General features: G+C 40.8%; 1 protein-coding gene across 1 annotated transcript in view; it reads right to left on the bottom strand.

Annotated features, from left to right (window-relative positions):
* Nucleotides 1-25,412, bottom strand: part of SLC2A13 (solute carrier family 2 member 13) — a 325,623-nt gene extending 300,211 nt beyond the window's left edge. Inside the window, exon 1 of the mRNA XM_032493305.1 lies at nucleotides 23,854-25,412. Coding sequence (XP_032349196.1) covers nucleotides 23,854-24,418 — 565 coding nt within the window. The 5' untranslated portion in view covers nucleotides 24,419-25,412. The remainder of the gene's footprint in view (nucleotides 1-23,853) is intronic.
* Nucleotides 25,413-25,630: the final 218 nt, after the last annotated feature.

The following is a 25,630-nucleotide window of genomic DNA, read 5'->3' as shown; positions in this document are numbered from 1 at the left end:
TCTCATGTAGTCACCAAAGGTCAGTCCCAGGACATAAGTTTCAGTACCTCACCCCAAGAGGCATAATTAGGCCCGAAGACAGAATATCACATCTAACCCTAGAAACAGACCTTCCCTCCCAATTGCTGCCTAAGCTCGACAGTGGACGTAGAGAGTAGGTCCTCCGTTTAATTTCATCAAATACCAAGTTATCTGCTCTTGTGACTGGTGATACAACCACACACACACACACCTTTCAACTTCCCACACCTCCTCACTACCACCTTTGATGCAGGCCCACTCAGAAAGGATTCAGCAAAGACCGAAAGGCAAATAGTAAATAATTTTTTTGAAAATAAAGGCTAATCATCTAATTTGACGTCCAAAGGCCCGTGATCATTGGTGCTAAGACCGCAAAGCTACTGCTCAAGAGTTAGCTTGAGTTGCAGTGTGTGACATGTCTACAGTACTTACCGAGTCTCTTACCCTTTCTTTGCCTTTCCACTTTCCCTTCCATTCTTCAGGCCTTAAGTGGCCACGAGTCACATAATACTTTGGAATTAAATACAATTAAAATTAAGTTTTTAGATCCATGTAGCCTTCAAATGATCTGTTTTTTCTCTAGAAGAAAATTACTTCCAGGAGAAAAATTTCCACACATCTGTCCCTCCTTTAGTTCTTTCCCCTTCCAATCTGCCCTCATTCACTTATTCTACAAGCATTTACAAAATGCGTACTATGTGCCAGGAGCTGTGATACATCCTTGGTTGGACACAAAAATAATAAAATACTGACCCTGTGTTTAAGAAACTCACATCTCATAAAGGAGCAGAGTACGCCAGCACTACTAGACTCTTATGTAATGCTACCTAACTTAATACTCATGAAACCACTGTGAAGTGGGTTTTATTTTCCCTGTAATTAAAGCAAAGAAACCAAGGACTCAGAAGTGGTTGGAAAAATATGTAAGTTCATGGAACAACTCATAACACAATCAGCATAAATATTGTTAACACTATCCCACTGAGGCAGACACATGGTAGACTTATTAAAATCGAAATCTAATATGTTAATAGCTAACATTTAGTAGATATTTGCTATATGCCAGGCACTGTCCTAAGAGCTTTGTACAGTTTGTGTCATTTATTTCCCAGGCCGACTCTGTGAGACACAGATCCTTATCACCAGCTCTAAAAAGCATGATGTAATGATTAAGAGACGAGACTCTGGGGTTAACCACTGGGTGCAAATCTCACCTCCACAACTTACTAAATGTATGTCCTTCAGAAAGTTATTTAACCTCCCCAGGGTCTAAGATCCCACTTGTATAAAATAATAACATTATTGTATGGTGTGAAGATTAAGTGAGTTAATACACAAGAATACTTTAAACAATGCCTAGGGGAAGAAATATATTTCAGATAAAGGAAACAGCTCAAGCTGGAGAGATTGGAAGACTACCTGATTCCACTTAAATTATGTCTCTAAAACAGTCAAACACATAGAAGTAGAGAGCAGGAGGGTGGTTGCCAGGGGCTGTGGGCAGCAGCAGACGGGCACAAAGTTTCAGTTAAGCTCAATGCATAAGTCTGGAGCTCTGCTGTGTAACACTGTACCTAGTTATCAACATCGTACACTGAAAAACTTAAGAGGAGGTATCACGTTAAGTGCTTCTATCAGAATAAAATTTTTTAAATTAAAAAATTAAAGACTACAGACAGAAAGAGTATTAAAAACTCACCCTAACCCTCCAGGTTTTTCCTTCCACTGTCTTTAACTAAATTTTTGTATGAAGGAAGGGAGGGAGGAAGAGAGATCCTCATTTTTCTTTTAATGGCCTGAAACTGTGTTTAATCTATTAAATAAAAGCAATCAGTGGTACAACGTTTCTTTCAGGACATGAAGCCCAAAAGAGGAACAGTTAAAGATAATAAGTCCCAAAGTGTAGGCAGTTCTTATTCAAAAACAAAGAAGAAGAAGAAAAGAAATCTACTTGGTAGAACTTGAATATTTTATCGATATTATCTAACCTGAAAAAGATGATGTTTAAACAGTGATTTTACTAGACCACTTTATTTTAAAACTGCTGTCTTTCTGACTGACCTCAAATCACACATTAAAAGCAATTACAAGTTAGCAGAAACTGCACCTGACTACCCATTCAACTGCCTGGAGGTCAGAACCATAGATTCTTCAAAATACGCTCTCTATGTCTTATGTCTGGGTACCTCATCTTCATGACTGCTTAGAAATAAAAAATGCACTGACACTTCCACGTCTATTAGTTTTTAAAATCTGAATTGGATTAAGTCTACTAGTTGTCCACTTACAGCAACTAAAAAATAACTGTTAACCACAGCAGTGGCTATCTATATGCAAAGCTTTAACTCTTATCAATAAAAACAATTCTCAATGCTCAAAACATATAAATGTGTATTTGAAAATGGTATTAAATTTAAAAAATATAATTTTGAAAATGTTCCAGAACAAAATGATCTTTTTCACAGATGAAGATTAAATGACTGTGTAATTAACCAAATGAATATCACAGAATTATGTGTTTGTTTTCATGTTTTTCTTAATCGGGTTAAGAAACTCTTTTTTTTAAATGAGTTCTTACTTCCCAGATTTCAATATCTGCTTATTCACAATAAATAACATCCTTCATATTTGTGGCTATTTTATATCGCCTTATGAAAAAGAAAATGAAGTTACTACCACAGGATCTTTAGTAAGAGATTCTTGGTAAAAATGTACACAAGTACACCCTCTGTTATATAAAATAAGACCCCCGAATTCTGCTTTATGCATCATACTTTGTGCGATGAGTTAAATATTGACAGAATAAATTCACTCATCTGAATATCAGGAGACACTTTAAAGTGTCATTTATTCATTCCTATTTATTTCACAGGATAAGGAGAACATTTGATTTAAAAGTAAAAGCATATTGTCAGCATCTTTTGTTGTGTTTTTTTATACCATACAACAGCGTAAATAGCAATTAAAGTTCAAACTGGCCAACTACTAACAGCAAAGAGTAATGACAAGTCACCTATTTAACACAGTAACTTCCATTTCTTCCTACCCAGTCCTAAATTTTAAGGTTCAAACCACATTATGAAAATTTTGAAATTTCTCTCAAATGCATTTAGCCAGGAATTATGGATGTGCTACTAGCTAAGTGGCCTATTTGTACTCATACAAACATGCAAATTATAGCTCTACCAAAGGTTTTCGTTACTAACAGTGCCAGGAAAAGTTAATCAGCGTAGTCTAGCTCTGTTCACCAATCCAACAGGCACTGATGTCTGTCTACAAAAGAGAGAAAATGGGAGGAAAAATTCAGATCAAACACAAGCGCCAGCGCTCAGCTAGACCACAGGGATTAAAATGGGGGTTGGGGGCGGGCAAAAGACATGGTCTCTACACTCTTAAAATTTACTATATGGTAGAAAAAACAGCTATGTAAAGACACAATTACAAGAACAACATTCAGTTAATATTTATTGAGCATTTACTGAGTACTAGGAACTACGCTAAGCTTTTAACGGAAGTATTTTATCAACTGACCAACACAAGAACCCTACGAAGTAAATTCTTTGTGAAGCTGACTTGCTAGCTCCAGGTAGATTTCACCCGTCCTACTGTGCCCTGCATATTTTTTTATTACTATCTAGATCAGTGAGATCTGAATATCACCTATGTTAATAGGCACGGTATAAAAGCGTAAGAAAGTGTGTCTGGAATACAAGGATGCTTTCACAGGTATTAAGAGTGAAAGGGGTTTACAAGATTACAAACTAGAATAGTAAACTGGAAAACCTGGCTTGATCCAGGTCTTCATAGCATAATTTGACTATTTTGTTGGACAATCTAATTTTCCACATTTATCTGAAGCACTTAAGAGTCAAGCGTAAGTTTAAAACGTAATCTAAGACTAGAATTTTAATTATCACAACTTAGAGTGGTGACGCCACTTCATTGGTATAAACAGTGACAGACTGGCTTCACCTGAAACAGAACCCCACTTTTCATACCCAGAATTAAAATAAGGATCAGAGGAACCCTCAAGATCAGAATACTCATTTTTTAAATTCCATACATTTCATACTGTCTTCTAAAATTTATCACATCACAATACACTTACAAATAGGTTTTGTCCCCTACATTTGTAAGTAAATCTGTAAATTAAAAAGTCTTTTATGTTTTGAATCCCAAGCTACAAGCATGTAACTACTTAATGAAATCTATTATAGAATATAAAATATGGATTAAGCACTAAGAAAAGAACAAGAGGACATTTCAAATTCCATATCCAGTATTCTCCAGGAGAGAGTCAATGAACTCTGTAAACTGGACTCATCACAGAGATGGCTGAAGGTCAGGGAAATCTGACCAGGTCTCTTTTATAGTCTGGGTGCAATGTGCCTCTCTAACACCCCTTCCCATTTTGTGTTAATTCCAGATTCAACTACAAAGATGCAACTATTTGAATCATAATCCTTCTTCCCACAGATCTCCCTTCCAGGAAAGAGCAGAGACATTAGCCCATTAGTAGCCCTTGGAAAGGACACGCACCATGTGCTACGGTTGCATCCCAAGTCACTCTACCATTGTACGTCAATGCAGTTACTGTGAATCCACTCCTGAGCGTCTGTCTGATCACCTTTCATACACAAATCAACTTCCATCTCTTTGGACTCGGCAAGACTGACGAAGAGATCCACTTTTGTCCCAGGTATTAAGAATAATGTAAGAGTTTAAAACATCTTAATTAAACTTTAAAGTGTTTTTTTTTTTCCAACTACTTTAAAAAGTTTGAAACCACAGACTTGTCAGAGCAGGGAACATTATCTCCACCCACCGCACAAACGTTCTACAATATCCGTGGTGCACAGATAATCCAGTCTCAGCTCAAAATTACTCACCAGGGTTATACGGTTTTAGTTTTTACCTGCTCATTGCTGTGTGCCAGGTACTATGCTACGCACTCACGGAACAAGGGTAAACAAAACAGAAAAATAAAAACCTGCCTTCATGGAGATCACATTCTAGCGGAGGGAAAGAATGTGTAATAACATAAATATCAGTTACTGCAAGGTGTTATAAAGAAAAATAAAGCAGGGAGGAATAAAAGGGTAAAATAAATAATATGAAGTTTTTAAAAAGAGAATAGGGGTGCCAGCGGTGGGGGCTGCAACTTCAAACAGAGAGATGAAGGAGGAGCTCAGTAAGAGACGTCTGAGGAGATGCAAAGTTGAGGGACTCAAGTGCGTACCTGGGGGGTGCTTTCGTAGCAGAGGAAGCAGCCCTTGCAAAGGCCTGGAAGGATGACTGTTAAGTCCCCTGGAGGCCAGCGTGGCTGGAGTCCGGGCAGAGAAGCAGGAGGAGGGGAGGTCACAGGAGGAGGGGTAGGGCAGGAACACTACAGCACGGCAGGCCCGCGGCTTCTCCTCTGAGCGAGGTGGGGAAGTAGTGAGGGCAGCAGGGTGCCAGTGAACGGCACGATCTGATTTATGTGAGCATCACTCTGGCTGCCATGTGGAGAAAAGACGGCACAAGTGTCACGAGAAAGACAGAGAAGTGTCAGGAGAGTTGCAGTGCTCCAAATGAGAGACAGCATTTTGGATAGGGTTGAAACAGCAGTGGAAGTGATGAGAAATAGTCTAGTACAGAAGCTGATTATAGTTATATAATCTATAAGAATAGAGATTCAGAGGTTTTCCTGGCAGACTGGATGTGGGGCCTGAGAAGGAGCCAAGGACAACTCCAAGGCTTTGGGCCCAAACAGAGGATGCCCTTACCTCGTATGTGGAAGATGGGAGGCAATGCAGGAAGCTGGGTGAGAAGCTGTGGACAGGAGTCTGGAGATCTGGAGAGGTCTGGACTGAAATCTAGACTTGGGCATCGGCAGCCCGCAGAAGGCTTGCTAAGGAGATGGGACGGTATCACCTGTGGTGTGAATGTAAACGCAAAGGAGGAGAGCTCCAAGGAGTGATCATCCCCGGGGCTTGCCAACGGTAAAGGGGGGCGGGAGATGCGGAAGAATCTGCAAAGGACATTGCAGAAGAGGACAGTATGGTTCCAAGAAGCCAATGAAAGTGTTTCACAAAGTCATGATTTCCTGAGTCAAACGACTTTGACAGGTCAAGCAGGATGAGGACTGAAAGCTCCCCTTGGACTGACCGCCACAGACGGCACGGAACCCTGAGCAACTCTGGTGGAGCAGTGAGGGCAAAATCCTGCCTGGAAAGGGGGTCGCAAAAATGGCAAAGAGAGGAACTGTAGAGAAGGAAAATCAGAGGCAACTGTTTTGTGTAAAGAAAAAAAGATAAATGGGACAGTAACTGAAAGATGAAATGCGGTGAAAAGTTGTGTTTTTTTTTTTAAAGATGGTAAAAACAACAGCATGTGTGCATGCTTATGGGAATGACCCAGGAGAAAGAAATTTATGAAAGAAAGGGGGAAACAGCTGGAATGCTGCTTTGAGTAGGACAGAAGGGATGAGATCTCAGACACAAGCCTTGGCCAGGAAAAGTGGGTCCACAAGAACAGGAAGACCACCTCTGGGCAAGGTGCAGGCAGGGACATGTGAGGAAACATGCAGACGAGGGAGTCTGGGGACGCAGATCCTCATTCTGAATGTGTCTGTTTTTATCAGTGAGGAAGTAACCAACATACTTTCCTGAGATTCATTAAAAAAAAAATCCAAAAAATGCACATCACATATCACAAGGTCCTGATAATTAACACACTGAGTTAAAAACTGGGAGAAAAATACAACAATGCAACTTTCATATGATTAGAGTCTTTATAACATTTTTGTCATCATTTCTTAAAAAGTCCATTCCATAAAAGGTAAAATTTATTTTGTTAAAAAAAAAATCCTACTGCTGAAGTCTTCTGTTATATATGTCTGTGTAGTTCAAAACAAAAATCTGAAAGCCAGGTGGAATAATAGTGACAAATATAAAATAGTTTTTAAAATGAAATTCACAGACCATTTTAAATTATACTTACAATTTTATGCCTTCTTCCAAACTCTATGTCCAGCCATAACTTTTTAGATAAATGTAATCAGTCTGTCCTTACACTTACTTTTTTTCCTTCAGCCTTTTTATTTGTGGATTTATATGTATCTCAGATCCACGTTTTCATATTAATGGCAATGTAATGTTCTAGCACATACCATGGTGTTCTTGATCATTTCTCAATCACTAGGTAGAGGTTCCCCCGAGATTAAAAAAAAATTACATATTGTAATCTATAAATATCTTTATGCAAAATGAGTTTTTCTTTTATTTCTGTATATTATAATTCCTCAAGTGAAATTTCCAAATCAAAGAGTACCAACAATTTTCAAAGTGAATCTCGCCTTCCGTATTCTAAGTATTTACTTTGGTATCTGAAATATATTTGTAATTCAAAATAGGTCTGTAGAATTAATGAACAAAAGAACAAATGCATGAAACATGTTAAATATGCCAGGCCATTATCTAGAACATTCTCCAAAGAAAATTGTTCCAATATATTTTAAACTAGAAAATCTTTTCCTAGGGTGCAACTGGCCCTGAGTTTTTTTTCTAATTCGCTAATTTACTAAACACAATGTTGTCTTAATTTTCACTTCTAATTTTTAACAAGGTTGAACACTTTCCCAAGTGTTTACTTACTAATTGCATTTTCTCGTGCTGTAAATAGTCTACTTAATACGCTTTTGAGTATAAATATATTTAGTTTTATGTAAAAAAAAATGTACCACAATATTTTCCCAATGTGTCATCTGCTTTTAAAACCTCTGACTGGGAGATTGTAAAAATTAGAATATAAAGAACAATGTCATTGACACAGATGAAAGAAAATCACTCCATTCCTTTTAAATTTTGATGACATTTTAACACTTTTTTTTAACAGAGGTATAGTTGACTTACAATATTATAGTAATTTCAAGCATAAACACAGTGATTCAAAATTTTTATAGATTTAAAAGTTAAAGTTATTAAAAATCTTGGCTATATTCCCTGTAATGTACACTATATCCTTATAGATTTATTTCATACATAGTAGCCTGAATCTCTTAATCCCCTACCCCTTATCTTGACCCTCCCCCTACAGGTAAATACTAGTTTATCCTCTATATCCATGAGTCTGCTTCTGTTTTGTTATATTCATTCATTTTTCAGATTCCACATATAAGTGATAACAGAGTATTTGTCTTTCTGATTTATTTCATCAAGCATAATGCTTTTCAGCTTCACAAATGTTGATGTAAATGACAAAATTTCACTTTTTCTTATGGCTGAGAAGTATTCCATATTTTGTGTGTGTGTGTGTGTACATACCACACCTTTATCTACTCAGTTTAGGTTCCTTCCACATATTAGCTATTACAAATAATGCTGCTATGAACATTGGGGTACATGTATCTTTTCAAATTAGTGTGTTCGTTTTCTTCAGATATATACCCAGGAGAGGAATTGCTGGATCAAATGGCAGTTCTATTTTTAGTTTTTTAAGGAACCTCCATACTGTTTTCCATAGTGGCTGCACCAACTTACATTCCCATCAATAGTATGCAAGGGTTCCCTTTGCTCCACATCCTTGCCAACATTTGTTATTTGTAGTCTTCTGATGACAGCCATTCCAACAGGTGTGGGTGATATCTTGTTGGTTCTGATTTGCATTTCTCTGATGATTAGTGATGTTGAGCATCTTTTCACATGTCTGCTGGCCATCTGTATGTCTTCTTTGGAAAAAGGTCTAATCAAGTCTTCCACACATCTAATTAGTTGTTTTTGTGAGTTTTTTTTTTTAATTGAGGTATAGTCAATTTACAATTTTGTGTCCATTTCTGGTGTACAGCACGAAGTCATTCATGGATCTACATGTATTCATTTTCATATTCTTTTTCAACATAAGCTAGTACAAGATATTGAATATATTTCCCTGTACTATACAGTATAAACTTGTTTACCTATTTTATATATACCAGTCAGTACCTGCAAATCTCAGTCTCCCAGTTTATCCTTTCCCATCCTCCTCCCCTCTGTTAACCACAAGTCTGTATTCTACATCTGTGAGTCTGTTTCTGTTTTATATAAGTTCAATTGTCTTTTTTTTTTTTTATTCCACATGAGTGATATCATATGGCATTTTTCTCTTTTCTGGCTTACTTCACTTAGAATGACATTCTCCAGGGCCATTCATGTTGCTACAAATGGCATTATTTTATCATTTTTTATAGCTAAGTAGTATTCCATTGTGGAAATACCACTACTTCTTTATCTAGTCATCTGTCAATGCACATTTAGGTTGTTTCCATGTCTTGGCTATTGTAAATAGTGCTGCTATGAACACTGGGGTGCAGGTGTCTTTTTGAATTAAGGTTCCCTCTGGATACATGCCCAGGAGTGGGGCTGCTGGGTCATATGGTAAGTCTATTTTTAGTCTTTTGAGGAATCTCCATACTGTTTTCCACAATGGCTGCACCAAACTGCATTCCCACCAACAGTGGAAGATGATTCCCTTTTCTCCACACCCTCTCCAGTATTTATCATTTGTGGACTTTTGAATGATGGCCATTCTGACTGGTGTGAGGTGATACCTCATTGGAGTTTTGATTTGCATTTCTCTGACAATTAGTGATATTGAGCATTTTTTCATGTGCCCATTGGTCATTTGTATGTCTTCACTGGAGAATTGTGTGTTTAGGTCTTCTGCCCATTTTTGGATTGGGTTGTTTGTTTTTTTCTTATTAAGTCATATGAGCTGTTTATATATTCTGGAACTCAAGCCCTTGTCAGTATCATCTTTTGCAAATACTTTTTTCCCATTCCATAGGATGGGATTTTGTTTTGTTTTGCTTATGGTTTCCTTTGCTGTGCAAAAAGCCTGTAAGTTTATAAACATTTGTTTATTTTTATTTCTATTGCTTGGGTAGACTGCTCTAGGAGAACATTGCTGAGATGTACGTGAGATAATGTTTTGCCTATGTTTTCTTCTAGGAGGTTTATTGTGTCTTGTCCTATGTTTAAGTCTTTAAGCCATTTTGAGTTTATTTTTGTGTGTGGTGTGAGGAAGTAATCTAACTTCACTGATTTACATGCAGCTGTCCAGTTTTCCCAACACCATTTGCTGAAGAGACTATCTTTACTCCATTGTATGTTCTTGCCTCCTTTGTCAAAGATTAATTGACCAAAAGTTTGTGGGTTCATTTCTGGGCTCTCTATTCTGTTCCATTGATCCACATGTCTGTTTTTGTACCAACACCATGCTGTTTTGATTACTATAGCTCTGTAGTATTGTCTGAAGTCCAGGAAGGTCATTCCTCCAGCTTCATTCTTTTCCTTCAGTATTGCTTTGACAATTCTGGGTCTTTAGTGATTCCATATAAATTTTATTATGATTTGTTCTAGTTCTGTGAAAAATGTCCTGGGTAATTTGATAGGGATTGCATTAAATCTATAGATTGCCTTTGGCATTATGGCCATGTTAACAATATTGAAGAACAATCTTAAATAAACATTCTAACCTACCAGCTAAAAGAATTAGAAAAGGAAGAGCAAACAAAACCAAAAGTCAGCAGAAGGAAGGAAATAATAAAGATCAGGGAGGAAATAAATAGAGATTAAAAAACAATAGAAAAAAATGAATCAAACCAAGAGCTGGTGATAGTGTATAGAAACACAACAATTTCTGTATATTAATTTTGTATCCTACAACTTGACCGAATTCATTGATGAGCTGTAGTAGTTCTCTGGTGGCGTATTTAGGATTTTCTATGAATAGAATCATACTATCTGCAAACATCAACAGTTTTATTTCTTCTTTTGCAATCTGGATTCCTTTTATTTCTTTCTTGTCTGATTGCTGTGGGTAGGACTTCCAATACTGTGTTGAATACAAGTGGTTAGAATGGACCTTCTTGCCTTTTCCTGATCTTTGAAGAAATGCTTTCAGCTTTTCACCATTTAGTATGATGTTAGCTGCGGGTTTGTCAAATACGGCTTTTATTATGGCAATGTATGTTCCCTCTATACCCACTCAGTGGAGACTCTTTATCATAAATGGATGTTGAATTTTGTCAAAAGCTTTTTCTGCATCTATTGAGATATGAGATATAATAAAAGTCATATGATTTTTATTTTTCAATTTGTTAACATTCCTCTTTTTTAAACTGTAGTTTCTTAAACCAATATGGTATTGAGAATATGAGATCACATTTCATTTACATTATTTTTTTCATATTTCTTTTTCTCAATTATTTATTAATAATTATTTTTTTCCGTTGTCTTATCTGATTTGTTCAATGTTAAACTCTTACAAATAGTTGGATCTACTACTGAAACTTTTACTCTGTTCATCTCTTTTCTGCTTTTAATAATATATTATTATAGTATTTAAACATATTATTTATATATTTGTCCTAACCTAGGATATATCCTTGTGACTCCTCTTAGTTTTCGCACTCGAGAACTGCATTTATCACATAGTGGACAGGACACTGGTCCTTGATCAGAAACCTGGATTTGTATCTCAGCACTAACAGTACTAACCTACCTAACCTCTCTGCAGTTCCTTTAATTCATTCTTAACCTAAGGAAAATAACCTTCTTGGTTAATGACTGACTGCACATAAACCACATACATACACAGGCATAAAGAATGGACTTTGTTTAGGGTCTACCCTATTTTGAGCTTTTATTATTTTTTTTTAATTTTTTTGGAGGAAGGAAGTAATTGGGTTTAATTTTAGTTGTTTTTTTTTTTTTTTTTTAATGGAGGTGCTGGGGATTGAACCCAGGATCTCATGCATGCTAAGCAGGCACTCTACCACTGAGTTATACCCTCCTCTATTTTGAGTTTTTAAAATACCTCTCTTGTATCCCAGGTAATGAAGATTACAAATTTCACAGGTAGAGAGTATTTAATGAAAAATGACAAAGTGTTTGAGCTCTATGTTCTTTGCAGTACTAGATGAATTTTAACATCAAAATAATTTAAAAAGGACAAACATGCAGAAGAAGGAATAGCAAACTGCTAAAAATTCTAAATATTTTTCTAACATAGGAGTGAATATGATGAAAGATTTTACAAAAATTCCCAACAAGCTTGCTTTCACGAGGCATGACCAAGGATCTGAACAGTTTTGATTCTGTGTGTTTTTTGTGCATTTTCCAGCCTCACCAACTTCACTGCCAGGTAGGAAGGAGGGGCCCTGCCATTACCTCTGAGATAGTCCAGATTTACGTGCTTTCCCACCTACAAAATCACAGAGAATCATGTTACACTGACTATACTGGGCCACCCAAAAATAGAGGAGGGGGAGTTCTAGAAGCAATTTTCTTTATGATTTTATAGTATATATCAGAATTAGGTAGAGTAGACACAGCAGTAACTGCTTCAAATTTTATGCTGATATTAATTCCTAATAGTGACTAGATTTCAAGAATCTTTGAAATCCACTGAGAGATGTGTTTGCAACTTATTTTCAGCCCTTGAAATTTTTCTTTCAAAAATACAAGCAGTTGCTAAGCAAACATCAAATGGTTAATGTTTAGTCCTTGAAATACTATGTACACGATTTTAGTTCCCAATTTTCTTGCTATGTTGTACGGAATGAGTTCCTGACATGGAGTCATAAACCAAGCCCAAAAATATGATAATGGAGTTTCATATGAAAGCTTCCATTATTAAAAATCTTTTTATTCCAAAACTATTACTTTCAAATTTTTATTGAAACTATTCATCCGTTGCCTCCTAAAAAGCAGATGTATCTTTTCCACTGAGAATTAACTGTTTTGTCTATAAATAAGCATATAAAATACTACATGACAAGACAGATCTAATATCACAGCTCCAACTGGTTCTTCACTACTGGTTCTAACAAACAGGTTCACATTTTAACTTTCGTATTCAGCCCCTCCACCTAGCCAAGAAAAACTGCCTGTCCTCCTCAATGCTTTACAGTTATCACTTCCGTCTTCCCCCACCAGAAACAGACCCTTCCCTCAGACAACCAATGTTTGTAACTTTCCACAAGATCCAGTTCAAAACTCCATCTCTCCTGCTAGAAGGAAATTTCACATAATATAACTAACACTTGAAAGAAAGAGTACTGCCCGCTTTTAAACTACTCATTCAGTCTTTCAAGTCTGACTGTCCGCTTTACATTACAGAATTTTTACTCTTCTGTTAACTAGTTATGATAAACATATAAGTCTAAGGGTACTTTTGTTCCTGTTGACTGCAAAACAGCAGGGATAAGGCAATGATCAAGATGGCTAGAGCTCCTCAGATCTACCATTTATTCACAGCCAGATATTTTCACATGCATTAGCTCATTTACTTTCTACAACAACCTAATTTCTACATGCTATCATAACACCCACTTCAGAGACATGGAAACTGAGGCACACAGTGCTAAATGCCCAAGGTTATGTACCTTATGTGTGGATGTTTAGTAAACTCTGATGCTTTGCTTTGCCAGGCACTGTGAAAGCACATTTTAAACATGGACTCATTTAATCCTCATAACCTTCTAGGAGGCAGGTGTTATCACCACTCTACAGATGAGGAAACTGAAGCCCAGAACTTGATCCAGTCGCCCAGGAAACTAGTGGCCAGGTTGTGAGCCCAGGCAGTGTGAATACAGATGGCTAAAGCCTTACCACCATGTTACTCCAGTTTCTGAATTAACAGTGCAGCAGTTAAGTACACATCTGAGGCTTCTAGCGCGCAGCTACAGCAATGTGATTTGGGTGTTACTTTTATGCACTCCTTAGTTTGCTACGTATTTAAGAGCTTAATATATAAATAGTGTTACTAAGTGCAGTAAAAGGACATCAAAACTATTAACACCTAATTACCTAACCCCATGAGTTTCTGTTCTACCAGGGGAGGTGAATCACCGCCAAAAAGATATATATTGCAAGGAATAATGCAGTTAAATGCCACAAGTGCGGTTCAGAGAAAGTGTCAGTGCTTAGCAGAGGCCAACTGAGAAAGCCCACACAGTAAAGCTGGACCTGGAAGGATGGCAAACACCCTACAGATACTTCTACCGCAGGATTAACGACACGTTTCTGTGCTCCTGGGTTTTGCCTTTTACTCACTAGACTTAGGTCTTTGAAGAAAAGGGACTACTTTTATCTTTGTCTCTCCAACACCTAAAAAACTCACTCAGTAAATGGCATCAGGACAAGAGGTACAGACAATGTTATGGAAAAGCTCGTTCCATGCAGAGAGGACATCATGAACTTTGAGGATAAAGCAGAAAAAAGCACTTTGAAAATTTTATTTGCTGTCTCATAGGCAGTAGCTCTGTGTTGTCCAAATCCAGGGGGCCCCATTTTCACTCTATCCCATGTGAAGGCTCCCCCTTGAGGGTGAATACCATGGGAATGCGCCCCCTGGAGTTGTGCAACAGAGCAGCTCTGATTACAGGCATCCCTGCTCACAAGCTCTTAGCAAAGCAGAGATGTTCTAACCCCTAAGCTTTGCTTTTCCCCGTTGTCTCTCCTTGATACGCTATGGCTGGGTTCTTGAAAAACCCATTTAAAATTTTTATATTTTAAAAGTAACAATCACACAACGTATCATGGTAAAAAACAATTATGCTAGTTCTAGGGAGAAGGGACAGAGCTACAAAGCAGTTGAGCATGGAGACTCTGAAGCCAGACCTCTGGTGAGCGATCTCCGGCTCCACCCTCAGGAACCCTGTGACCACGAGAAAGTTACTTCACCCCTTTCTGCTGAAATACCTTTTTCTTTAAAAGAAGATACAGGCATATCCCGGGAATACTGCAGGTTCAGTTCCACACCGTCACAATAAGGAAGATATGGCAATAAAGCAAGTCAAAATTATGTCTTAAAACTCAATGTACATATTTTAATTAAAAAAGACTTTAATGCTAAAAATATTAGCCATCACCCGGGCCTTCAGCAAGTGGTAATTTTTCGCAATGGTGTCACAAATCACGGTAACAAATATCAGAATAGTGAAAAAAGCCTGAAATATTGCAACAATTACCAATATCTGACACAGAGACGCCAAGTGAGCAAATGCTGTTGGAGAAATGGCACATACAGACTTGCTCAATGCAGGACTGCCGCAAAACTTCAATTTGTAAAAAAAAAAAAAAAAAGCAATTATCTCTGAAGCGCAATAAAATGAGGTATGCCTGTAATAGTATTAGCTCACTGGGTTATCATGAAAATTATGTGAATATATGCAAAAGGGTTAGGAGAGTGTCTGGCACAGGCGAAGCATGGAACAAATGCCAGGTATTATCACTTCCAGGGTGTTGGCAGCAAATCGATTGCCAATTCACATTCTGCCTCCAAGTAACTGTGGAGGCCCCCTGGGGGCGGGACAGGGAGCTGCTGGCATCAGCACAGAAGGGTGATGGCGCCACCCTGATGCCACCATGCAAGGTGGCACTGGTGACCCTGTCACACTGCTCAGCCTTTTGTAAAACGAGGCTTCTGCTGTGTAACTTTTGACACATACTCCAGACCACATCATTCCAAAGAATGGTGCTAATATTTAATAAACAGGCCCAAGTATGAAGCATGCAGCACTCCCAACTGGAGTTTGAAAGTATCTGTAAAACTCGGCTATTGTTTTTCTCTCTCTACATCCAGGGAAGTTAAATTTTCAACGTGTAAAAACATTTTGGGGTTTTCTGCTGAGTAGAGATTGTCTTTCAGACAATGACATTTTCTCTACAGAAGTGTTGCGTACTCTTTACTCTGAAGGTCAAAGGAAAAAGAAGGTAAGGAAATGAGAAGCCTTGTAGACAGGAAGGAGGCATAAAGGGACCGAGTCAAATCAGGAGGAAAAAAGGACAACAGTTTTAGGTGCTTTTGAGTTAAGATGGCAAAGACTGCTTGCTGTCTGAGATCTACCAGCAGGTGGGTCATTAGAGGTATTAAAGCCAAAGACGAGAGTGTGAATCAGTCAACTCAGACTGTTCTTACTTTGGCTTAAAATAGAGAAGAGGGAAGTAAGGATGGGCGAAAAACATGTTTTATGTAGAAGTCACATGAACAACCTCACGGAGCTCAACGTTGACAGATTTTTGTCATCTTATTGACAAGGGTGTTGCAATACTACTAGGTAAACATAATCAGGTCATAATTCTCACTATATCTCCACAACGTCAACAGTGCCAGATATAAAAGTGTGGGGGCAGGAGGGCGGGGCGGTGCACACAAACTGTCACTGTGTATGAAACAAGGAAACAGAAGTCAAAGTTTGACTTTACACATCAGTTTCACACCAGGAACGAGCATAAATCCAATACAGAAATCCTGCTTCAAAAGAATATAAAACTGAGAGAAATCGTGGTTGGGGGAGTGGGGGGCAGGTGGAACAAAATTGATTGCAAAAAACAAAAAAAAAATTGCACTAGCTGATGAGCTATTAAAAAATCTGCCTGATTCTGACCAACCATGGTTACCTTAAATGAAATTCTTTATTGATATGAATCTCAGTATTGCATGACTTTTTGATCAAACGAGATTTTACACTTGCTTTCCATTAAAGGATAAAAATTCAAAGTGCCGCTTGAAAAAAAAAATGTAGTATTTTTGAAAAGTATTACTCAACAGGCTGTAACATAGCATTTGCAAGCTGCAAAATGCAGCTACAAAGTGTGTTCCAGGAGAGGGAGTAGTGAAACAGAGGCTGACAGAAGAGAAACTCGTGTAAAGCGAAGATTAATTCAGCTAACCCGTGCTGTGTAAGTGAATACGTCAATTCCCAGTAAAGGTTTTGAACACTGGTAACATCTGAACTTAAGAGATTTTTGGATCTCAGGTGCTAAATCACCACTTATAATGGGGAGCAGAGTAAATGCCAACAGCATGGAGCAGGCTAAATTACACTGACTGCTTTTTGGTTACGTACATGCTAACAATGATAACAGTACTATGTTCTTATACTCTGTCCTTTCACAACCTTGTGTGTGTGTTAAGCATGAGAGACACAAGGTCCCAGACAACAATCACACAACAAATGTGCAAACTCACATTCCTCCAATACTTTTGTATCGAACCACACCTCAAACTTTGCCTGTAGGTACAATACTGGTAAACACACACTTGCAAAATGTAACTGTGTCAAGGACGTACAAAATAAGATTACTCTGAAGAATACAATAAACTCTGAGCTTGCAACTGTGTGTCCCATTTGAAATTTGAGCCTTGAAGTTTAAAAAGTTTGATGTCAGAGGTAACAGGGCAGGAAAAAATGGAGAAAGTCTGGTCCCAGGACTCAAGTCACAGTTAAGAGCAAAACCAACCAGAGGAACTAAAGGAACCTCTGGTGAAGCCAAAAACCTCAAACAACGCCATTTTCAAAACAGGTACTAAGTAAGCTGATTCTGTAGTACCACTGACTTCCTACTCCAGTAATTCACGGCCACACGTTTTATTCACCCGTTAGTAATCATCTTGGCAAAAGATTTCTAATACTAATAAATTCAAAGAAGGTGTGAAAGGAAAATAAGAATGTAATGCAGAGAGAGCTCTCTTAAACAGAGCCGGGAGGCCGTTAGGAAAGTGCATTTCTCAGCCTGGATGGAATCTGGCCTTTTGACCTAGTAAAGTCACCTAGAACACCCACCAGAAACTCAAGCTACTTACTGGACCCCTACCATAAAACAACTCGTGATTCCTTAAGGTTAGGAATTTTCCAACTTGCTTCTGAGACAGTCAGGATTCTCGCCCGGCAACTTTTAACAACCTTGTGACCTTCTATCTTTACCTGACTCACTTCCTTGGAGCACTCTTTCTGCATTGACCTGAATCTGTCTAACAAATTACAATTCTTAAGATCCCAAATAAACTCTTTTCTTATATGCAGCCTCCTGTATTTTTCTTTCTTTCTAATTTCTTTTTTGTTGTTGACCAAAGTTTGGAGAAGAAAGGAGGAATTTAAAAGCAGAATAGTTTAAAGAAAAAAAAAATTTTTTCAAGGTCAGTTTAATCTAATTATATCATTCATGACCTCCAAAGCCTGCCCCTCATGGTCATAGCCAGATAAACCCTCTTCAGCCTAGTCCACACCCCCAAAGAATCATTCCAGTTTTACGATCCCCCCATCAACACCCTTCACTGACTTTATGCTTCATTGCTGCTTTGACTTTTCAATGCCTTTACACCTGCTTGTTAATGCTAACTTTAAGGCCCAGTAATCAAAAGAGCAAGACTCTGAGGTTTTGGTTTTTCAGTCCTGATTCTGTACCAGTGACCTTGTTATTTAATTGCTATGCCTTGTTTTACTGCAAACCTTGCTTCACTGGGCTTTGCAGATACTGCATTTTTTACAAATTGAAGGTGTGTGGCAACCCTGCATGGAACAAGCCCATGGGTACCATGTTTCCAGCAGCATTTGCTCACTCCGTATCTCTGTGTCACATTTTGGTAATTTTCACAATATTTCAAGCACTTCCCATCATTATTACAATTGTTAACGATGACCTGCGGGCAGCAATCTTTGATGTCACTATTGCGGCTGCTTGGGGCCGTCACAAACCACACCCATCTACGATGGGAACGTAATCAGTCAGTGATGTGTTTGTTCTAACTGCTCCAGGAACCAGAGGCTCCCTAGCCTCTCTCTCCCTGTCCTCAAGCCTCCCATTTTCCCCAAGACACACTGATATTTAAATTAGGCCAGTTAATATCTTTACACTTATTAGTCTCTTAAGTGTCCAAGTGAAGTGAAGAGTCACAGATCTCTCACTTTAAATCAAAAGCTAGAAATGGTTAAGCTCAGTGAGGAAGGCATGTCAAAAGCCCAGACAGGCCAAAAGCTCAGCCTCTTGCACCCGCTGGCCAAGCTGTGAATGCAAAGTCGGAGGAAATTAAAAGCATGACTCCAGAGAATACATGACTGATAAGAAAGCAGTCCTCTCGCTAATATGGAGAAAGCTGTAGTGGTCTGGACAGAAGATCAAACCAGATCAAACCAGCTGTAACATTTCCTTAAGCCAAAGCCTGGTCCAGAGCAAGGACCTAACTCTGATTCTATGGAGGCTGAGAGGCAAAGAAGCTGCAGAAGAGAAGGAGCAGAAGTTGGTTCCTGAGATTTCAGGAAAGAAGCCATCCTGATGGCCTAAAAGTGCAAGTTATCCAGAAGATCTAGGTCAGATAATTCACGAAGGTGGCCACACCAAACAACAAAGGTTCAGTGCAGATGAAACTGCCTTATATTGGAAGAAGATTCCATCAAGAACTTTCACAGCAGGAGAGAAGTCAAGGTCTGCCTTCAAGGCTTCAAGGGACACACTGATTGCCTTGTTAGGGGCAAATGCAGCCGGTGACTTTAAGTGGAAGCCAATGCTCATGTACCATTCTGAAAACCCTAGGGCCCTTAAGAATTAGGCTTAATCTACCCTGCCGGTGCTCTTTGAATGGAACAAAGCCAGGATGACAGCACATCTGTTTACAACATGGTTTCCTGAATATTTTAAGCCTTCTATTGAGACCTACTGCTCAGAAGAGAAGATTCCTTTCAAAATATTACTGCTCACTGGTCATCCAAGAGCTCTGATGGAGATGTATGACATCGATGTTGTTTTCAGGCCTGCTAACACAGCATCCATTCTGCAGCCCATGGATCAAGGAGAAATTTCGACTTTCAAGTATTATTATTTTTAAGAAATACATTGTGTAAGGCTATAGCTGCCATTGACAGTAATTCCTCTGATGAATGTGGTCAAAGTCCATTGAAGATCTTCTGGAAAGAATTCATCATTCCAAGTGCCATTAAGAATATTCATGATTCATGGGAAGAGGTCAAAATATCAACATTCCCAAGAATTTGGAAAAGTTGATTTTCACCCTCATGGATGACTCTGAGGGGTTCAAACTTCGGTGGAGAAAGTGCATGCAGATGTGGTGGGAACAGCAAGAGACGTAGAATTAGAAGCAGAGCCTGAGGTTGTGACTGAGTTGCTGCAACCTCACGATAAAATGTTCACAGCTAAAGAGTTGCTTCCTCTGGATGAGCAAAGATAGTGGTTTCTCAAGACGGAGTCTACGCCTGGTGAAGATGCTGTGCAGACTGCTGAGATGACAATGACAGATTTAGAGTATGTTGCATAAAGTTAGTGGATAAAGCAGTGGCAGCGTCTGAGAGGGTTGACTCCAATTTTGAAAGCTCCAACTATGGGTAAAATGCTATCAAACAGCAGTGGAGGCTACAGAGAAATCATTTGTGAAAGGATGAATCAATTGATGCAGCAAACTTCACTGTGGTCTTATTTTAAGAAATTGCCACAGCTACCTCCACCTTCAACAGCCACCACCCCCATCAGTCAGCAGCCATCAACATGGAGGGAGGTAAGACCCTCCACCCAAAGATTACTACCTGAAGGTTCACATTATGGTTAACATTTTTTAGCAATAAAGTATTTTTAAATTAAGATCTGTACGTTGTTTTTTTGAGACATAACAAGCTACAGCACAGTGTAACCATAACTTTGCTATGCACTGGGAAACCGGAAAGTCTGTGCGACTCGCTTTACTGCAATATTCACTTTATTTTGGCGAGTTGGTCTGGAACCTAACTCACATTACCTCTGAGCTCTGCCTGTCACCTGTTTCCACACCCAGCCAAGGGGGACCTGTTTCAAAGGGCTAGAAGGATGCAGTGAGATAATGTGTAAAGGAACAGCAGGGTGCCCAGCATATACTAAAGCACTAAATAAACACTAGTTCCTTTCATGGCTGTCTGTAAATCTGCAGAACTCCTACTCACCCTTCAAACCCCAGTTTAAATATCTGTTTCTGAAAAACCTCCTTAATTGTGTGTTCTATTTTCTCCGTGCCCCCCTCCCCCCAAATTCAATTGCCTACACTTCTGCATTTCCCATGGCACTCAGAGAAACCTCTACTGTATTTTAATTGCTTGTTGATGGCCTTTCTGCTCCATTAGAGAATGAACACCTCCAGGGTTGGCTTTTTATCTGTCTAATTACTGCCCTCTCCCCAAAACTGACAGAATCAATAATGGAAGCTCAATTAGTATTTGCTGAACATATGAATGAATGAAATGATGTCACTGCACTATTACAAACTAAAACCCTTAGATGGCCTTTGAAATATTTCATGATACACTTTTTTTTTTTTTTTTAGTAACAATCCTAACTTAGAGCAATACCCTATCAGCAATGGAATTTTTTAACATTTCTGCTTACTAGTCACTCATTTACTCAGCAAGTACTCCTGTGGGCTAGGAGTACATCAAGTGAACAAGATGAACAAAAAGCCCTGTCCTTGCCGGCCTTACATGTACTGCAGGTCAATCTGTGGAAGAAAGAATCACTGCAAACCTGTCGGGAAAAGATATCAGAAGACACATTTTGTTATTCGTCAACATTTACTAAATATCAAAAGGATGGAAAAAAAAAAAAAGCTCCTGACCACACATAAAATTTAACTACTTAAAAAGGCCTGAAATAAACCCAGATTTATTGTACTAAAATAAGCAAAACTGATTTTGCATCCCCTCAAAAATGCTCATGTTAAGGACCCATTTCCTCGTAGCTAAAAATATTTGTGACTTCTTTCTTGAATGGTTAGTGACCTTTGTGAGTTTAAGGGTTTTACGTGAAAGGTGGTGGTGTTTAACGCGGCCTATTTCAAAGCTTGCTTATGACCTTAAAACATTCTTGATTTTATAAGTGAGAAGGGTTTTTAACAAAACTCTGGATCAGGACTGCTATTCGAAGGGGCGATCCCCTAGGAGTGAGACAGGCCATGCCAAGACTAACTCAGGACCACGTCCCAACTGGCTCCATCCTCAAGCAAGCAGCCCAGGTGCCAGGGAACGAGGCTGGGAGACACAAGCACATCCACAGTTCCTGCACATCAACCTTTCCAATCTTACCTCCTGCTCCGTCCTCTCTGCTGCACCCACCTGGTTCCCCAAAGCGTGGCCTTTTCTTTCCTTTCTTTATTCGATTCCTGACTTAGAAAGTACTCTCCTCATTTCTACCGTTAAAATACTACTCATCAACACACCATTTCAACCTGGAAGAGCTTAAGCTTTCCTCTGTCAGGGGTGACTGAACCCTTTTCTAACTCACCAGCCCTCTCTGCGAGCCTTTTAAACAGAGCTTGGCAAGTTCTACCTTGCTTTCATCCTGATCTGCCGCTCTTACTGGAGCATCAACGCTCCTCACTGTTCTGCTCACAGCCTCTGGAAGGGGGCCTTACACACGCAGGTGCTCCATTTTCCTATCAGATAAAAAAGTCAACATAATATCCAAACATCCAACACTTACCAGAGCTACTCACAAGGAAACTTTTACAGATTTCTGCACAACAGCACTGAATTTTGAATCCCAAGTCAGATTCAGTCTTACTGAACAAATGTTGCTACCTAAAATTACATTATTTCAATGTCAGAAGTAATAAAAAAGGTGGTCTGGGTGTCCCATGCAGAGAAGACTGAGAAAAGAGTCCTGAAGACACAGGCTGCTCCTATATAAACAGGTTTCATTTCAGCTGTACGTTTTGATCATTTTGGACTTTATGAGCCAACTTAACACTTTACTGAGAGATTTACCCTGCTTTACTAATTAACAGTGCAATAAACAAACAAAAGGGAAGTTAGTAATGAGAGATTTTGGATACAAAGTGCAGTGATCTGGGTTTTAGGCCGGTGGTCCCCTCCCCCTCAGAGCCTACAGAGAAGAGGTGAAAAGCATAAACGTCAAACAAGTGGTGAATGGACAGATCATCCATCAAGAGCCCCAGGCTTAACAGGCTCTTTCATCAAAACCCCTGCCATGGGGAAGAAATCCTTCAACAGCACCCTACAGGAAACACAGATCTGAATCATGAAACGAAACATTAAAAAAGCATCAGCGGCATCCTAGAAAAATTACTAGCGAGATTTAAGTCTCAACCCCCTACTTTGCCTCAAAAGTGCTTTCTAATAATACTGAGCACATTCCAAATAGCTTCCATCTGCCAAGAACTTGCCAATTGCACCTCCCCTGCTCAGCAACCGGGGTGAAAAATCAATGCCAAGTGAACCTTAATCCTTCCATTTTTGAAGTAAATTGCAAACATCTACCTTGCTGGGCATTTATCCACAGAGTGAGTAGTTTCTAAATGAATTTAGGAAGTGAACATGGCCCAAGGGAAAGCAGGAGAGGCAAAAGGAGAATGAGTGAATATGGGTTTAAAGGAAAAAAAGTCAGAAAACAGGAAAAGCCAAGAATTCACTTGGGAAAAAGATGAAAGTAAAGGGCAATACGAAAAGTAAAAGAAAAATAAGAGAAAAATAATACTCCACCCCCCCCCCAAATGCCTAGAGAAAGAAAGTGAGGAGAAGCAAAGAATAAAGTCCAGATGTCATGATTAACTTTAAAAATTCTCTTACTGTGACTTTAAGACTGACTGGGTTTGGAGTCTGGGATCCTTAGAAAAAACAAAGAGTCTAGCAGTAGAGAAACAAAGTGAGACGAGGCAGGAAAGGAAAGCGACCCTCCCTTCGAAGCTCTGGATCGGCATCAGGTAGGGTTGGATCAAGCAAAAAGCTGGGGATGCGCGGGGTTCCTGGAAGTGCTGAGAGGCACCAGTCACGCGGATTCACTTGTCTGGGGGCGATCAAGGATTCCACGCGGGCTCCGGGAGCCCACGGCGAACGCCCACCCCCACCCCTGGGGTGTCTGAGAGGCCGGACTAACAAACAGATGGGCTCTCGAAGCAGGAGCTAGAAGATGAGCATTCTCTGGACCCGGCGAGACCCGACGGGGACCCCGGAGTGTGCAAAAGGAAGGCAGCGGCCAGGGTCAAGGGCGGTGTCGCCAGGGGCCCCCGGGCGCCCTTCGCCGAGCCCGAACTCACCGATGCCGAGCCCCACAACCAGGCGGCCGGCGAGCAGCGTCTCCTTGTTGTTGGCCGCGGCCAGCACGGCGGAGCCGGCGGTGAAGAGGGCACTGGCCAGCAGGATGGCGGCGCGGCGGCCGAAGGCGCCGTTGAGGGCCCCGCCGGCCAGCGCCGAGACGGCGGCCGCCCCCACCGTGCTGGACACCAGCAGCTCCTGCCACAGCGCGTCCAGGCTGAGCTGCCGCTTGAGCAGCAGCATGGCCCCAGACACCACGCCGGTGTCATAGCCGAACAGGAAGCCGCCCAGCGCCGAGAAGACGGCCACCACGTACACGAAGGCGGGGGTCTCGTCCTGCTGGAACTGCCGCCGCGCCGCGCGCTCCAGGTCCCCGACGCCGCCGCCGCCGCCCGCGCCCCCGCCCGCGCCCTGCAGGCTGGCGCTCGACTCCGCGGCCGCCAAGAGGCTGCGCTCCCCGGCCGTGCTCGCCGCGTCCGGCTCCTGCTGCTTCCTGCGCCGCTCGCCCATCAGGCTGCTCAGGCTCCGCAGCGTGTACTCCACATTCTCGCTCGCCTTGCGGGACATAGGGCAGGGGCCCGGGGCTACCCGGGGGGGAACGAGGCTCCGCGGGCCGGCGGTCTCGGAGGGCTGGACGGCCCGAGCGCGCACACCGAGCCGCCGCCGCCTTCCTCCTCCCGGCGCCCGCTCGGACTGCCACGGCAGCAGCCGCCGCCGCCGCCGCCGCCGTGGCCTGCTCCGGGGAGAAAGTTGCTGTCCGCAGCGCCCGGCGGCTCTCACTCGACACTCACGCCCCGCGCCTGCCGAGCTGGCGCTGCGGAGCGGGCGGGCGGGAGGCGGGGTCGCGGGTCACGTGCGGCCCCGCCGGCGGGGCGGGGTCGCGGGCACGCTCCGCCCCTTCCCTAGGCGGGGCCAGGCTCAGCCCTCCCCGGACCCCTAAACCCCGCCCTCAGGTCGAGGGCGACCCCTGACCTAGGCTCCTCCTTTTAGGGCTCTCTCATCTGTCAGGAATTACCCCTAGTTTGGGGGATGCTGCTGGGGAGCAGGCCCATGTTTGAGTGCCCAGTAATAGGCTTCTAGACCGAGAAACCGGCCGATGATGATGGCACGGTTTGCAAAGGCAAGGAGAGAACCCTTTAAAACAGCTTGAGCATGGCCAAGGCTGGAACGGTGTAGAAAAAAAATGTCCTGTTATGGCACAGTACCCTTCCTCCTTTTATAATATTGTGACATAAATGAGTTGGTTCTGGAGCAATTCCGTTTCCTCTCATCGCCAGTCCCTCCTCAACGTAAGCTTGTTTTAAAGGCATGGTACATGTTCCTTTGAGGACAGAGATAATCTCCCCCCCCCCCCCCGGCGAATCTGAAACCTCCTTCCAGGGATCCCTGGTGTGTGAAGGAAAATTCACATTTATACATTCCAGTCTTGCATCACGAGGTAGCTCCCACGGATACAAAGTAAACCTAAGGATTGATCCGATTTGGTGTTTAACAGGCAATATCCACCTAGCTCTCCCAACATGCCCACCCAAAGGAAGGCGCTTTCTCCCCTGAGAAATCTGCACTACTGCCTTCCACTTGTAGGGCAATTTTAACTGCCTGTTTGCTTGAAACAAAGCAAAGATGATATTACTTGCCACCAGTGTTTTAAACTGTTGAGTTAATTGTGGGGTTTTTTTTCCCTCGCTTTAAGTCATTAGCAAATCATTTTATACAGCTTCACTTTAGAAGAGAAACATTGACTTTGTCTCTCTGATTTGCTTTCATTCTTCATACTCA

This window comes from Camelus ferus, chromosome 12, assembly GCF_009834535.1.
Source record: "Camelus ferus isolate YT-003-E chromosome 12, BCGSAC_Cfer_1.0, whole genome shotgun sequence".
In the NCBI taxonomy this organism is placed as follows: domain Eukaryota; kingdom Metazoa; phylum Chordata; class Mammalia; order Artiodactyla; family Camelidae; genus Camelus; species Camelus ferus.
Note: the sequence above shows the minus strand (reverse complement) of the source record. Positions and strands in the feature narration are given on the sequence as shown.